At 45.2% G+C, this 16,030-nt stretch overlaps 1 protein-coding gene across 4 annotated transcripts in view; it reads left to right on the top strand.

The window, feature by feature from the left end:
- Nucleotides 1-16,030, top strand: part of IL1RAP (interleukin 1 receptor accessory protein) — a 51,791-nt gene that overhangs the window by 30,882 nt on the left and 4,879 nt on the right. For 3 of the 4 annotated variants that reach the window (XM_062606275.1, XM_062606277.1, XM_062606274.1), the window contains exons 5-10: nucleotides 727-892; nucleotides 1,860-1,931; nucleotides 3,057-3,186; nucleotides 4,177-4,325; nucleotides 8,044-8,193; nucleotides 9,131-9,274. In XM_062606275.1, coding sequence (XP_062462259.1) covers nucleotides 727-892; nucleotides 1,860-1,931; nucleotides 3,057-3,186; nucleotides 4,177-4,325; nucleotides 8,044-8,193; nucleotides 9,131-9,274 — 811 coding nt within the window. Of the gene's footprint in view, nucleotides 1-726; nucleotides 893-1,859; nucleotides 1,932-3,056; nucleotides 3,187-4,176; nucleotides 4,326-8,043; nucleotides 8,194-9,130; nucleotides 9,275-11,949; nucleotides 15,521-16,030 lie in introns of those variants that run through there. The other variant, XM_062606276.1, reaches the window with a different exon arrangement.

Genomic DNA, 16,030 nt, shown 5'->3' on the forward strand with positions numbered 1-16,030 from the left:
GGCAGCAAGTCATCCCATGCCTAATAAAAATCATTAAAAATGGTATATGACCCCTGTCTTAAACTGCACCATTAGGATGTATCTGATTTAGAAATGTACCATTCAGAAATAATCTCTTATAAAATATGCACATCTTTGGGTTTTACGACAATCAAGATGTCATCTACGTAATCCCTTCTGAAAAGAGATCTCTAGCTTGGTATTTGGCAGAGGTTTCCTGCCTCACCTGACAGAAAGAGAGGAGTTATTAAAGTTTTGGTGCTACAGATTCTCATTTGCCAGTTGCCAATTTTGGGGCCTCATCCTCAGCTAAAGTCAGTCAGGGTAGCTCGATTAGTCCCGAAAGACTGACATCAACAGGGGACATGTCCTTTAGTCTTAGTATCCATTTGTGAATGCATCATCATTTTCTTCCACTCTCTTCTTACTTTCATTCTGCTGAGGTGCTCACCTTGACTGCAAATGTACTTCTGGATCAGAGATCTGTCTTTTATGAAATTGTCTGTATTTGAGGTGGGATAAAACTATTAGGGTCATCTGTTTCTTCACCTCATTTTCAAGGTGAATACCAGTTTGTATTCCAACATGACTAAGTATTTAGGTCTGACCTACAACACAATCCCAAGTATCATATTCATAGTTTAAAAAATATCTTTGTAGTAGTGTTTAAGCCAATATATTTACTTTTGGATCCCAAAACTCAAGTATTTTTCTATCTGACTCCAGAACTGCAACTTGGTGGATGGCTTCTATGAGCGATACCCTCAAGGGACAAGGCTTGTCATCGGCATTGTCCGCAGTGTGTATAGAGGGAATTACACTTGTATTGTGACATTCAAGGACCACGGAAGAACCTATAATCTCACCAGAACCATAAACATGAAGGTGGTGGGTAAGAATAATTTTATAATGTGTAAAATGCAGGTGGATAACTGCAGAAGTGGTGAAAACAGCTGGAAGAGTCTGTCACAGGATCCATTTGTAGTTGTGCTCAATCTGCATTACCCAACTGACCCGGTATATTTTTGCTTGTTGGGGTCAGCCTTGTGTTACTGCCCATAGCATGTTGCATTGGAGGTCCTACCCACCACCATGTCTAAAGCCCCAAGAGACACAGCTTGTGACCAGGCTTAGGCTGGTGAGACACAGCCCATGAGATGGCCAGGGGTACCCTCTGCTGGCATATGAATGCGTAACCCAGGCATTTTTGCTCAGTTTTTGTCTCCAGTGCCCTTTTCTCATCATTGTTTGTGAGATTGTCCTATTATAGCCACCTTGCCTTGGTTTTCTTGGAATCCCCAAGCTTTATGTGCTGCGGCCGAGATTGTAAATTGGCCAGGCAGGGCTCCAGTTACCCAGCCCAGTGTCTAGACAGATATATCCCAGGCACAAGGGCTCAGCCAACCTGCCAGGGAATTGTAGACAGAATTTAAAAACCTAGGGAACAGTAGAGCACCTGCTGAGTCCCATGGCAACTGCTCCTTTAATAGCTGAATTAAATACTTGCAACAGGAAGTGATGAATTTATTCTGTTTTTCAGAAGCACCAGTAAAAAGAAACCAATACAGGTTGTGCCTTATAGGAGATGAGACGGTTATGGAGCTCTTCTGATGTCAAAGGCACAAAAACTTGTATATAGACTTACCTAAAATTTAGTGGAGCCTCAAAATCTGGGTCTGGCCAAGTCTGGGGACTAGGATTAGATTTCTCTTTGCACAGAACTCTGCAGCAGGATGATATCACAGGCTGAATTGGAGCGTGTGGAGTGGGGTGCAAAGCCGTCATGAGTGAGGCTGCAAGGACACCAGGTTCTCATGAAGTCCGATTCCCCATGGAGGGCTCTCTGTTCTCTCCTGCAGGATCTCCAAACAAGGCTTTGCCACCACAATTTGTCTCTCCAAATGAGAAAGTTGTCTACGAACTGGAAGCAGGTAAATTACAATGCTTGCTGCCTTCTGCTGCTGCTCTGGCAGCCTGCCTGCTGGGACAGGATGGGAAGACCCAGCCAGGCACAGAAGCTCTGTCCTTCCCCTGCATCCCCAGTGCTTTTGCTTTGCAGGGCACATGAACTGCCACAAAGATGCCTGATAGACAGGGTGGTGTGCCAGTTCTCGGTGCCAGAATAGGAAAGCTTTAAAAGTTTCTTTTTGCAAGAATAAATAAACAGCCATGGAGATGCAGGACTGCAGCTTTGGAGGTGGATGAAATGGGGATCCTCAGCTGCTTAAAGAAATTCCTGTAGGAGCATTTCTCAGCCCTGTCCCTGGATGTACTTTGTTCCAATCCTCCCTCATTCAGTCCCACAGTGGCTCCAGCATCCTGGCCACATCTTGCTTATCTCCTCTCCCTTTTTGGCCAATTACTTCCCAACTAATGACAGCTCTCCTTTTGCTGGCCTCACAGCATTGTGTAATGGGGTACCACACCACTTCCCCCACCCCATCAGTTTATACTGATAGCTCTTTGGAGCAATTCCCTTTGGAGCAGTGTCCTGTTACACTGCTGTAATAAATGTGGTGCCAATGATGGTTAACAGCACTCTTCACTTTAAAGCACAGTTTTTTTTGCTTAGGTCAGACTTCTTCTGTAGCATTCTGTAAGATAAAATCACTTATGGGGTGATCATAAAGATATTCATGCTCCCAGGCATGGTCTTGAAGCAAAGTTAAATGGCTGAACAAGTGTTCCCATACAAAAATGTTTTTGTGGAGCTGGATCCTTTGCCTTATGGCATGTGTCTCATGTGCAGTGGGGATGATTAACACTGCCTGGCTTTCGAAGGAAGTGGTTGGCATGGAGCACCTCCCTTCAGATGTGTCACTTGGTGCTGTCAAGGAATTTGTAACACATTTGAGAAGGCAGAATATTTTCTCCTATTTATTTAACAGTTTAATACCCTGTACATGTTGATTTATCAGATATCTGAAGGTGGATGCTGCCCTCATTCCCCTATAAAGGGAGGCAGAGCTCAGGATGGTAGGACCATTGGAAACCACAAAAGTCAGCTTGATGCTGTTCCTGCTTTGCCATATCACACCGTTTTCCTTTCTTCCCAGGAGATGACCTTGTTCTGTCCTGTGAGGTCTTCTTCACCTTCCTGAAGGAATCCCGGACTGAGGTGTGGTGGACCATAGATGGGAAAAACACAGGTGACATCACGGACCCAAAGATAAAAGTCACACAAAGGTAACACAGTAATGTGAGCCTTCATTTGTATCTAAACCTCTCTTGGGTCCTGCCAAGGGGAATGGACACAGACATGTGACAGTCCCATTTTCCCTTGCAAGGGAGTATGGGGTCCCCCAATTCCCTATTAACCAGAAACCCTTGAGCTTGCACTGTGCCGTGATGAGCCAGGAGCTCCAGGGAGGAGGCCTGCAGACCTGGATAGTGTCATGTCTTACAGAAGAATTTGAGGGAACTTCGTTTACCGATTCACATCATTCCTTGTCCAGGTCTTGGTAGTGGTGCCAACAGCTTGTGCTATTGTGGAACTGCTAAAACAGGAGCAGACACTATTTTATTTAGAGGAATGTTCCCAAATAGCTTTAATTATAAAAAGGTTTCAAAAAACAGAGGCTTAAAACAGAAATGTAGTATTATAGATAGTATTGATTAGAAGGAATAGGGATTCATTTATATGAAGAACTCATATGAGGTTCAGAATCCCATTTGCTGTGTGCTGAATTACAAGTGGATGGCAGTTTTTGCGCCAGCAGGTTTGCAAACCTATGTAGAAAAAAGAAAGGCAAAAGTAAATACTATTATCCCCATCTTGCAGATGAGCAATTCAGACAGAGAGACACAAACTGACTCATCCAGGATTGCACAGGGAATGTGATGTGGGCTCTAAATCCTGAGTTCACAAGATCTTGTTGCTTTGCAAGCAAGAAATTCCTTTCTCTAAAATGCAATGTGACACAGCTGCAATGAGAAAATTGAGGGGCAAAATAAATATTAAGGCAAATCAGATAAAGAAACAGCCCCAGCTCTGTTAAAATCTGAAGTGTGTATCAGTTCATAAGTATCAGTTTAGGTGGTTTGTGGTTTTAGGTTTTTTTTGGTTTTTTTTTTGTTTTTGAAAGAAAGAATTGGGTTACCTGAAGGAAAGGAGTGTTTGTCACTAAGAACATGCTGCACTTTCACATATGTAATGCTCCAGTTTTTCTCTTACAGTGAAATTACTAGAGATTTTGAAGACAAAACTATCATAAGGACTCTAACAGTTGCAAAAGCCACACCAGAGGACTTGAAACGGAATTATACTTGTTATGCCAGAAACGCCAAAGGCGAGGACCGCAGCCAGGCCATAGTGCGCATGAAAGGTAAAATACATGCAGATCATGGGTGTGACATGAGGCATGCTCAAAAGCCGTTGGTTCTGCCTTGAGCCTTACCCTGCAAAACAGCAGGGGAACAAATCATTCCATGAGGCCTTTTTCCCCAGCACACTGTTCTGTACATTACTGCTGTCATACTGCACCGCTTCTTGGAGGCAGGGAGCCAAGGATGCATGTCACATATACCCTGACGCAGTTAAGTGCGTGGGAAGAGAGAGGGGCAGATAGACCTGTTTCATCCCATCCATGTACCACAATTGAAGCAGATCTGTGGGGACAGGCTACTTGAAATTATTTTGGGTTACTTGATTGTGTGAGGGTTTTGTGTGACACAACCCCAGAAGGCAGACTGCACCCATTGATTTTGCTCAGGGAGTGAGACTGTCTAACCATGATGCTCTGATTTTACTCCTTCCCATGATGATGCTCCAGTCTAGATACTGTCATCCCAGCATGGATGGTATGGACTGATACAGGTGGACTGATTCAGTGTGGGGTTTTCCCTACGTCTTTCTTTCATCAAAGACTTTGTTCCTGTTTCCCAGACCACTTCTCAGTAATAAAAACTGAGTCTTCACTATAGATATGTGAGGTTTCCTGATTAAGGTGGATACTTCTACCTCCTTATCAACCTCATCAGAGCTTCAATACTTGCTTACTGTAGGTTGAACCTCCCCTCTCCCATAAGGGATGCTGCCCTGCCTTGTGTACCTTCTTCCCCTGACTCTGCCTTATTAACATGGGAAGGCTTACAAAGGTCTTTACTTGAAGAGATCTTTCTCTTCCTTCTTGGTACTTGTCTTTCTTCCTTTTTAGTCCCATTCCGTTGATACAAAACTTTTCTGGATCATTAGCAAGGAACAACAGAGCAAACACAACTGAGTCCGAAACCATCTGACAGTGTATTCATCCTACAAATGTAATTAATCTGGGATGATATTTATGCATGTAGCAGAAGTGAATCTAAAAACTTCAGATTCTTTCTCTATACACCAGTGCCTAAATGCTGTTTTCTAGTGGGCTGATCTGTACTCTCTTCTTCCACTGTCGAGTGGGTTTGCTCTGAGCAGACCTGGTTACTCACCATGCCTCCTTTCTGCTCTGTTCTACAGCAAAATCTAAGAACAATCCCTAACCACTGCTGGCAGGGCAACCTTAAACTAAGTTCACTGTAGACCATCCCACAGCACACAAGAACATCAAGCATGCCAGAACCTAACCCCTCAACACTTGTCTTCCAGGTTTTAGTGAGTAACTGTATATATTTTCTGTATATAACTATATATATTATATAGTGTATATTATAGTGTATTTTGTGTGTATATATATATACATAAGAACAGGAAAATGGATGACCTGGGAAATTACAGACTAGTCAGTCTCACCTCCATGCCTGACAAAATCTTGGAGCAGATTCTCTTGGAAGGCATGCTAAGGCTCATGAAAAACAACAAGGAGCTTGGTGACAGCCAGCATGGCTTCACTAAGGGGAAATCCTGCCTGACCAATTTGGTGGACTTCTGTGATAGGGCTATGGAACTGATGGACAGGAGCAGAGCAGTTGATGTCATCTATCTGGACTTGTGCAAAGCGTTTGACACTGTCCCACACGACATCCTTGTCTCTAAATTGGAGAGACATCAATTTGATAGGTGGACCACTCGGTGGATAAAGAACTGGCTGGATGGCCGCACACAAAGAGTTGTGGTCAATGTCCAGCTGGAGACCGGTAATGTGTGTTGTCTTTCAGGGATTGGTGTTGGGACCGGTCTTGTTCAACATCTTTGTCGCTGACATGGACAGTGGGGTTGAGTGTGCCCTCAGCAGGTTTGCTGATGACAACAAGCTGTGTGGTTGGGTTGATACGCTGGAGGGAAGGAATGCCATCCAGAGGGACCTTGGCATGCTTCTAAGGTGGGCTGACGCAAGCCTTATGAAGTTTAACCATGACAAGTGCAAGGTCCTACACCTGGGTCGGACAGCTAGGTCCCAGGCACAGCTACAGGTTGGGCAGAGAAGAGATTCAGAGCAGCCCTGTGGAGAAAGACTTGGGGGTGTTGGTTGATGAGAAAATGAACATGAGCAGGCTGCAGTGTGTGCTTGCAGCCCAGAAAGCCAACCGTATCCTGGGCTGCATCAAAAGGAGAGTGACCAGCAGGTCGAAGGAGGTGATCCTGCCCCTCTACTCTGCTCTCGTGAGACCTCACTTGGAGTATTGTGTGCAGTTCTGGTGTCCTCAACATAAGAAGGACGTGGAACTGTTGGAACAAGTCCAGAGAAGGGCCACGAGGACGATCAGGGGACTGGAGCACCTCCCATATGAAGACAGGCTGAGGAAGTTGGGGCTGTTCAGCCTGGAGAAGAGAAGGCTGCATGGAGACCTCATAGCAGCCTTCCAGTATCTGAAGGGGGCCTATAGGGATGCTGAGGATGGACTCTTCATTAGGGACTGTAGTGACAGGACAAGGGATAATGGGTTAAAACTTAAACAGGGGAAGTTTAGATTGGATAAAAGGAAGAAGTTCTTTACTGTGAGGGTGGTGAGGCACTGGAATGGGTTGCCCAGGGAGGTTGTGAATGCTCCATCCCTGGCAGTGTTCAAGGCCAGGTTGCACAAAGCCTTGTGTGACATGGTTTAGTGTGAGGTGTCCCTGCCCATGGCAGGGGGTTGGAACTAGATGATCTTAAGGTCCTTTCCAACCCTAACTATTCTATGATTCTATGATTGGCTCCAACTCCTTCATTAATTGGGTTATATAAGTTTCCTGCTTTTTCTGGATTAACTTCCCTCTTTCTCATGTACTTCTGCTGCTCATCACCTGTTGAAAGTTTCTTCCTTTCCTCCTAAATTTCTTCCATTTTCTTTCTTGTAATCCAGTTTCTAACAGAACATATTAAATCTTGGAATTTTGTGGTTTCCAGTCACTGCTGTTCTTTTATCATGTAGTTTGCCAGTATGCATGTCAGCTGCCATCTGAATTGCCATAAAAACAGAGTTGCCCAGGGATACAGTTAGAAGAGTTGTTTTCTGTCCTTAACACAAAGAAGCAGCAGTGGTGTAATAGACACTGTATGAGTTGAAGGGGGGCCTGTAATGTTCTGGCTTGACGTCCATAGGTTTTCCTATTTATTTTTAAATATTTCAGCTTTTCTGTAATGAACTCTGATTCATCTTTCCTGGTAGAAAACAATCAGACTGTAGCTAGTTACATCCTTGCTGTCAGTCTGAGACAAGCTACAAGAACTTTATGGCTTTGATGGGCTAAGAAAATGGTGGCCATTGCCTTCGTTTTACAGCAAGTCAGCTTTGGCTGGCTGTCCTATAAGTAAGTGCTGTAGTGTTGTCCCAGGTGTTTGCATGTACTGCTGAGAAGGTTATGTTCACCAACTGGCTTTGGACCATGCAAGTGGTTTCCATCAACAGATCATTCTACCATCTGGCTGCTTGCATGGTCTTGCTCAGAGACAGAAGTCCAGCCTGTGCTTTGCCTTGCTCTGCCAGGCCAACCAGACCTAGTAACCCCAAATGGGGACTCCAACGTTGCCGTCCATTATGTCCTGCCAGAAAAGTCTTGGCTTGGCCAGCTTGACTCCTGTCTGTTCCTCTGTGGTGTTTGGCTACATGTGACACAAGCGTTCTCCTGCTTAGCTGAAGGCCTAACCTGCTCTGTAAACCATACCTCCTATTTGTTTTTGAACCCAGCTGTAGCACCGAAGTACACCGTGGAGCTGGCCTGTGGACTGGGAGCAACCATCCTGCTCATTGTGGTACTTATAGTCATCTATCACGTTTATTGGCTTGAAATGGTCCTCTTCTATCGGGCTCATTTTGGAACAGATGAAACCATTCTAGGTAAGGAGCTAAAGGGCTTGCATTTATTTTACCCTGCTACAGGCCAGACCCTTTGTTTTCATAAAGAAGTGTTCATATAAGCTATTTTTAACCCTTTTCACAGCATAATGACATTTTGACCTTCTATTTCTATACCTGTATTCATTTGTGTGGGTCATTTTAGAGCAAGAGAAGTCAGGTTTGGGTCAGGGGAAAGGAGAGAGAAGTCCTCTGTATTCCCTGCAGTGGTAAAGCATCAGGCTCCCTGGGGCACTGCCCTGCTGATGGCTAGCTGTTTCATCTGATCTAGAAGGTCAAAATAAGTTGACAAGTTTCAGTAAGTCCCTGGTTTCTTTGATGAAAGGATTCTTTGAAATCCAGGATTTGCTTTAAAATGTGGGAAGGCATCCAAAGGGATGGATCTGGAATAACTTTTCTGTCCTCAGTTCTTCCACAGCTTCCCTATGTTGCTGGGAGTTCATCTCTTAGGACTCAGAGCTGAGATTTCTGACTCTGTAGGATAAGGAGGGTGTTCAATTCCTCGCAGCTTGGGGTGTGAACCTGCCATGGGGGTGCTTGGAGGGTGTAGGCAGGGTGCAAGTCTCTGTCTGATGGAACTGCTCATGTGGATAGAAAGCAGTGAGAAAAAGCAATGTCAGAGATGTCAAAAGACAAAAGGACCCTGAACAGAATGTGTTAGTCATCTTGCTGTGGTCTCATGCCTTCAGTGACCCATCAGAGTCTGAGTACCTGCATGTTCATGGGGGGTAGTTAAAGAGGCAGTGCTGCTGCCTTGTAACTATGTGTCTTAATGTAAGGTGCCCAGGCTTAAAGTGAGCCTTCATATATTTAGTGAGTTTTTACTGCTTTTCCCATGAAGCAAGTCAAAGGCTCAGCATGTGCAGTATTACAGGTGTATCTTCTGCTATTTGTGTTTCTCTGCACTTCCAATGCTCAGACGGGAAGGAGTATGATGTGTACGTGTCCTACGCACGCAATGCTGAGGAGGAGGAATTTGTGCTGCTGACACTGCGGGGAGTCTTGGAGAATGAGTTTGGGTACAAGCTGTGTATCTTTGACAGAGACAGCCTCCCCGGGGGAAGTGAGTATTTCACAGGAGCTGTGCTCCATGCACACCCTCTCTTTATTGTTCTTTGATGTACTGAAAACTGATAGGAACTGGCCTATCCAGATTAATTTTATTCTTTATTTTTTTCCCCATCTCTATTAATGATCTCTTTTTGATATCTTCTAATGTGTTTGCTTCACATGACAATGTTGCAGATGCTCCAGACCACCAAAAAGGCTGTGGTGGGCAAGTGGTGGTGGTTAGTTGTTTTAGTTGCTCTTCCCAGGAGTGATGTGCAGGAGTGATTGATCTATCAGCATGAGGGGATCAGACTACTGACCATGCAAACCGCTGATCTGCCTTAAAAAAAGGGAATAAGGTCAAAGCTAGAAAGGAGGCAGGGGATGTGTGATACTGACCAGACTGGTAGCTCACAGAGTGCCTGCAAAACCCAGGAATGTCTGTTTCAGGAAGGTGTGGAAAGCACCTTGCCAACATCAGTGGCAAGATAAAGTGCCCTCCCAGAAGGCCTCCCACTCAATTTCATTAGAGAGTCTATATCTTGACATGGCATACAATTGAGTTGCTATGATTAAGAGTACTTTGCAGGTAGTGAGAATCATCTCTTCACTAAGATGTAGGATTTTCACTGTTTCAAGCTAAATCGTACAAGCTTCTGGGCACAGCATCTCCTCAAGGGGTGCAGGGAATCACCAAGAATGGAAGTTTGTGAAGCTCTCCAGATATGCATACAGTTACACAGGTGACACAGAAAGGGCACAAATCTAGCCAAGACTCTCAGTTTCCAGTGTCCTGACTGTATTATCCCTGATGCCTACTAAAAATTCAAAACCCGAGCTTTTGCCAGTGCAGACTGCCCTACTTTGAATTCATGTGCTTTGGGTCAGGTCCCCACAGATGACAACCTGTGCTGATAAAGTTCATTGGGGTCCCTTTCGGGTAGGACAGGGGGACTGCTGGGAGTCCCAACCCAGCTGTGTGACAGAGGGAGCAGAATCAGTCTGGGATCTGGGATCTGTTATCTATCTCCTAGACTGTTGCCAGGACACAGCATCTCTAAGTTTGAAGGAAAATAAATATATGTGCCTCAGGGGACAGGCACACAGCTGCAGTCCTGGTAGTGTTGCTTCTAGCGAGAGCCTGGATGACATGGCAGGGCACCCTCCAGGCTCTATTTGCTTGATGCCAAGGTCAGGCTCAGAGCCAGTGAGCTGTTCTCACAAATTCCTCCTCAAGTCATACATCTCCCTCCTGTTCTTTTTGCCACTTCTTGCCATCCTTCCCTTCTCTCTTTGTAGAGTCTCCTTTTCCTCCCAGTGCATCATTTCCGGGCTCCCTGCCCTTCAGCCTCACCCCTGGAGTACTCCCACCCCTGATCAGTGGCAGTGACTGCCAGTCTCAATCCAGCACCAGCCCTCCAGGGCACTGCGGGGGGTGGCTTGTCATTGCACTGCCATTTGCAACACTGCTGGGGGTTTCCCATTGCTTCTTAGCTAGGATTTGACTCATTTTCTTGGGGAAGCATGGTGGCCAGGAAATAAATAGCTTTTGGCAGCTGGTGTCATGCCTCCAGAGTGTGCATCTGTGTCACAGGAAGAGCTATGTTGTCATTGATGAAGAAACAGTGGGAAATGGATTATCCTGCAAGTTTGCTAATGGGAACTAATCAAACTTGCTTGACAGCTAAATGAAGTTGCCTGTCAGCGTTATTCTATTCTTCATTGTATTTTCTAATCAGTCAAGAGCGTTCCCTTGTCAATGAAGTGTGGGAGATCCTGCAGCAAAGAGTGCAAAGAGGATTTGCACTTGAAAGGGATTTTCACATTAATTATAGAAAAGTGCCTAAGGACAGTCTACCTGCTGATGTTAGAAAATCCAAGAGGATCCACAGTTACCATGACATGTGTCCAGCTTGAACGGTGTCATTTTTGGGACACTTTATTAACAGTCCTCAGAGCTTCTAGCAACTTCTCAATTCTAGCAACGCTCAAATCTGCGTTCATCAGTGATAGCAACAGGAACAGCTGGATGAGTAGCAGGAGTTAGGATGGTAGTATTTCCAAAGCAAATTAACCCATGAGGGCACTCAGGGAGGGTGTGAATACTTAGAGTTTGGTGTGGGTAAACCGAGGCAAGATGAGTGAAGGGAGAACCCAGAGTCATTCTGGACATCTGCCAGAGAAGGATATAAGTAGGCATTTGGGCTTCCTGATGCCTCTTCAGGCCGAGTCTTTTCCAGCTGGCAATTTTTCTGTTTTGCTTCAGAGCCTCTTTTTCTACTCTCACTACAAGGAAGCTAAATCTGAGCCTACCAGAGCAGCCCTCTTGGCCCCATAGCATTCTTGTAGCATTGGGTAGTGTCATTGATGCATAGCTACATCTAAAAGGTACTGTTCTATCTCAGGCATCTGTGTGGCATGGGGGGAAAGAAACACATATGCAGGCAGCCTGGGGCTGGGAGTAGAAGATGTTGTTGAATATGTCACTGTATGGGGCAGTGGGTACCAGTGATGGTGTAGGAGGCCCTGCCTGGAATCACTTGCAGGGCTGGGAAACACCAGTATAGTATCTAGAGAGTGCCTTCAAGGGACTTGATTTTCCTCTTCAAGAGACAACCGGGGTGACACTAGCAGCTCAGCAGCATGTTCTCATCCATCACTAACCACCTCAATGTTTCTTTCTCCCAGTTGTCACAGATGAAACCCTGAGCTTCATCCAGAAAAGTCGACGTCTGCTTGTTGTCCTGAGCCCCAACTACGTCTTGCAGGGAACACAGGCCCTGCTGGAGCTTAAAGCTGGTCTAGAGAATATGGCCTCCAAGGGCAACATCAAAGTCATTCTAGTGCAGTACAAAGCCATCAAGCAAAGCAAAGTGAAGGAGCTGAAGAAGGCCATGGCAGCCTTGACTGTCATTAAATGGAAAGGCGAGAAATCCAAATTCCCAAAGGGCAGGTTCTGGAATCAGTTGTGGGTGGAAATGCCAGTGACAAAAATTAGCAGGAGTCTGAGCCTTGATGGGCTCATATGTACCCCTGAAAAATGTTTGACACCATCAGAAATCAAAACAAAACAAACCCCAGAAATCCACAAGTTAGGCCAGGGAGTGCAAAGAAACTCAGCCTTTTTCCCATAAAGGACTGCCCCGAAGCATTTCAGAGAATAGTTGTGCCTCCCTGCAGCTCTTCTACTGCCCTGGCAGTAGAGACACCAAAGATACATACACCTCCTCTCTGCAAATGCATGTCCTTGTCATTAACCACAAAAGCCCTCAGCTCAGGGTTGAAATTTGGGCTGTCCAGGTGGGATGCAGTCAGCACCTTGTGATAGCATGGTATTTGTATAGGCCAGTGCTCCTAGATCCAAATCCTATGGGACCTTCATTAGCTTCCAGGACAGAACTCCTTTTTTCTCTGAAGTGGCTTCAGTCTGTCCTGGTCTCTGGTCCCCGTTGCAGAGGCTAGGGAGAGCAGTTTGAAAGGTGGCTCCAGTATAGAGCCTTTCATACATGTCCCAGCTATATAGTCCTGATTACTGTGAGATCACAGTTCCGCTTCAGTGGCAGGATTGCAGACTCTTGAGGCTCCTTATCTTTGCTCCTCACATTTCTGAAGGAGCAGGTGCATTCAGATAGTTTGGCAATCTGAAATGGCTGTTACAAATGCATTTAAAAAACAAAACCCAAAAAAAAGCTCTGTACTGTAGCATTTCTACTAGTAAGTGGTCAGTCTCTGTGGCTCTGCAGTCTCCCAAGTATCTCACATCTTTCAGAGCTGTAATGCTCAGAATCCAGGGGAAATTTCTTGTTAGTACAAACCATGGAGCATGTCTAAGGCATGCATCTTTGTAGAGTAAACTCAGGGATTTCACAAGCACTGTAAGGAACTCCCATTTACTACTTGCCCACTGTCCCTGTGCAGCTGGCTGGGGGAAAGCATCATGCAAGGTGCTGCCAAGGCCTCTGGGATGACACTGGTATGTGTCCAACTCCCCAGGAGACCCTAAAAACTTATTTGAACTTACTAAAAACTACACTAGCTCTATCCAGCTGGGTAAGACTATGAAGAAAAGCTGAGAGAGCTGGGGTTGTTCAGCCTGGAGAGGTCCAGAGACCTTATTGTGGTCTTTCAGTACTTAAATGGGGCTTCTAAGAAAGATGGGCACACACTTTTTAGTGGGGCCTGTTCCAATAAGACAAGGGGTAGAGGTTTAAACTGAAAGAGAGGAGATTCAGACTAGATTTAAGGAAGAAAATTTTACAGTGAGGGTAGTGAAACACTGGCACAGGTTGTCCAGAGAGGTTGTAGTTGCCTCATCCCTGGAAACATTCAAGGTTAGGTTGGATGAGACTCTGAGCAATGCAGTGATCTAGTTGTCCCTGCTCATTGTAGGGTGGTTGGACTAGATAACCTTTGAAAGTCCCTTCCAACCCAAACTATTTTATGATTCTGTGACGATTTGGTGTTCTCTGCCTGCATATGAAAAACATCACCATTCCTAATGCAGGGCTCAGGTTTAACCTATACTTAGCTTTACAAAGTAAGTCTCCACCTATCCTATTTCAAGCCCAGAGTAGCAGAATAGACGATGTATCTCAGGTTCATTAATCTTTGCACAAAACACAAATATAAAAGTCACTGAGTACCAGTCCTTGCTTCAATGGGAGGCAGCAGGCACAGGAGGGGATCTAGTGAGTTAACCCTGCAAGACCAAGGAAGGAAGTGTCCCTTCCCCTGTAGGACAGACAAAGCACAGCGGGACCCTGACATTGTCTGGTACTGTTGTTGACAATGTTTTCACATAAAACTATAAGCTCTGGGGGTGTCTCCATACTCCTACAGCTCCCAGTGCAAGGTCCTGCCCACTTAACTGTGGAATTTAGTATTACACACACTAAGTGCATGCTTTTTTTTATTGATAATGATTGCTCCTGAGTCACCTCTGACTCATGCTTTCACTCTGTTGGTGTCTGTCAGGTGAAGCATATCCATTCATAATGGCATTAAAAAAGCACTATGATTTGCAATCTACATGTTATTCACCCAGCTGAGCAGGAAGGTTTGAGGGCATCCCCATAAACAGCCCAGTCTTAAAGGTGTGGGCTGGATCCTGACATCAGTGAAGCCTCTTGCTCTTAGCATCTTATGATTATAATGTTATTCCAGGGCACCAGGGAGCTGCCATTGGGCAAGTACTGTACAAATATGGAACAAATAGGGCTTCTTTCTCACCTTCTTCATCCTCCCCACCCCAAGTAAGCTTTGCTTTAAGCAGGTTAAATTGCAGTTAGCTTCACTGAAGGCAATGGAGCTTCTCATCTGCTCAGAGATGCTTAAAAGCTTTGCTGTTACAAGCTTTTCTACTATGTCTGTGGAGGGACAGAGATGCCTCCCACACTCCAGAAAGCTTCATTTGTATTAGATAACACCCAAAACCATGCTCAGTTTTATGAATCGCTTGCAACATGTCATTTTGCCCAGCTTCCCCTTTTTTGTGTTTTCAGCATCTCTGTGATCAGCTGCCCAATCTGCAGGCAGAGGGAACGCCCTGAGGCTAAAGCAGAACTGTGTTAGATTCCAATTTGATTTTTAAAAAATTGTCACAAAAATACGCATAAATTCAATTAACATCCCAGACCTCAGCACATCACATTTCATTTTTGGCTGAGTTACCAAGAGAACTGCTGATGTTTTAGTAAGTCTGATTATTTTAGGAAGTTAAATCCACCTCATTTGTTTGGCTGATTTTATTCAAGGGATTTTCCAAATAAGTAGTAGGCCAGGATTTTCTCCAGCATACGTTGCTTTGGTCCTTGGTGCCATTGCAACCCCAGAACAGGATTACTGAGAGGCATCAGAAGAGCACCCAGAAGGCAAAAGGTGTGATGGTCTTAAGGGAGCCTGAGAGGTCCAGAGGGAGCAGCATAGAAGGAATACCACTGGAGCAGGCTCTGCTCCCCTGGAAGCTTTACCTCTGGCTTTTCTGGGAGCTGTCAAGCCAGGGGTACAGCCCAGTCCCAGCTGTAACACAGATCTGCAAAGCACCTCATATATGCTTGCCCTTTCATTGTATGCCATGTATGGTTTCCATTGTGGGATTCTGTCACAACATGTTTACTTCAGTTGATTCATTCGAATTCCTGTGCTCTAATCTAACATTTATCAATATGCAGCTCATACAAAGTTCCTCATTGTTATTTCATGGGGAAGCAGTGTGGCATAAATTGCAAAAAATACTTTCCCCATGCCATTTGATGTTGTACAGATGTTCCGGAGTTTTCCATTCCATTTCTGTATGTTTTTGCCTTTTTGTTATTTGGTCTGTGACGTGTCAGTATTATAGAATCATAGAATAGTCAAGGTTGGAAAGGACCTCAAGATCATCTACTTCCAGCCCCCCTGCCACGTGCAGGGACACCTCACAATAAAGCATGCCACGCAAGGCATCGTGCAACCTGGTCTTGAACACTGCCAGGGATGGAGCATTCACAACATCCCTGGGCAACCCATTCCAGTGCCTCACCACCCTAACAGGAAAGAATTTCTTCCTTCTATCCAATCTAAACTTCCCCTGTTTAAGTTTTAACCCATTATCCCTTGTCCTGTGTCCCTAATGAAGAGTCCCTCCCCAGCATCCTTATAGGCCCCCTTCAGATACTGGAAGGCTGCTATGAGGTCTCCATGCAGCCTTCTCTTCTCCAGGCTGAACAGCCCCAACTTTCTCAGCCTGTCTTCATATGGGAGGTGCTCCAGTCCCCTGATCATCCTCATG

This window comes from Pezoporus occidentalis, unplaced genomic scaffold (assembly GCF_034315485.1).
Source record: "Pezoporus occidentalis ecotype Australia unplaced genomic scaffold, CSIRO_AGI_Poc_V1 ctg95, whole genome shotgun sequence".
Classification (NCBI taxonomy): domain Eukaryota; kingdom Metazoa; phylum Chordata; class Aves; order Psittaciformes; family Psittacidae; genus Pezoporus; species Pezoporus occidentalis.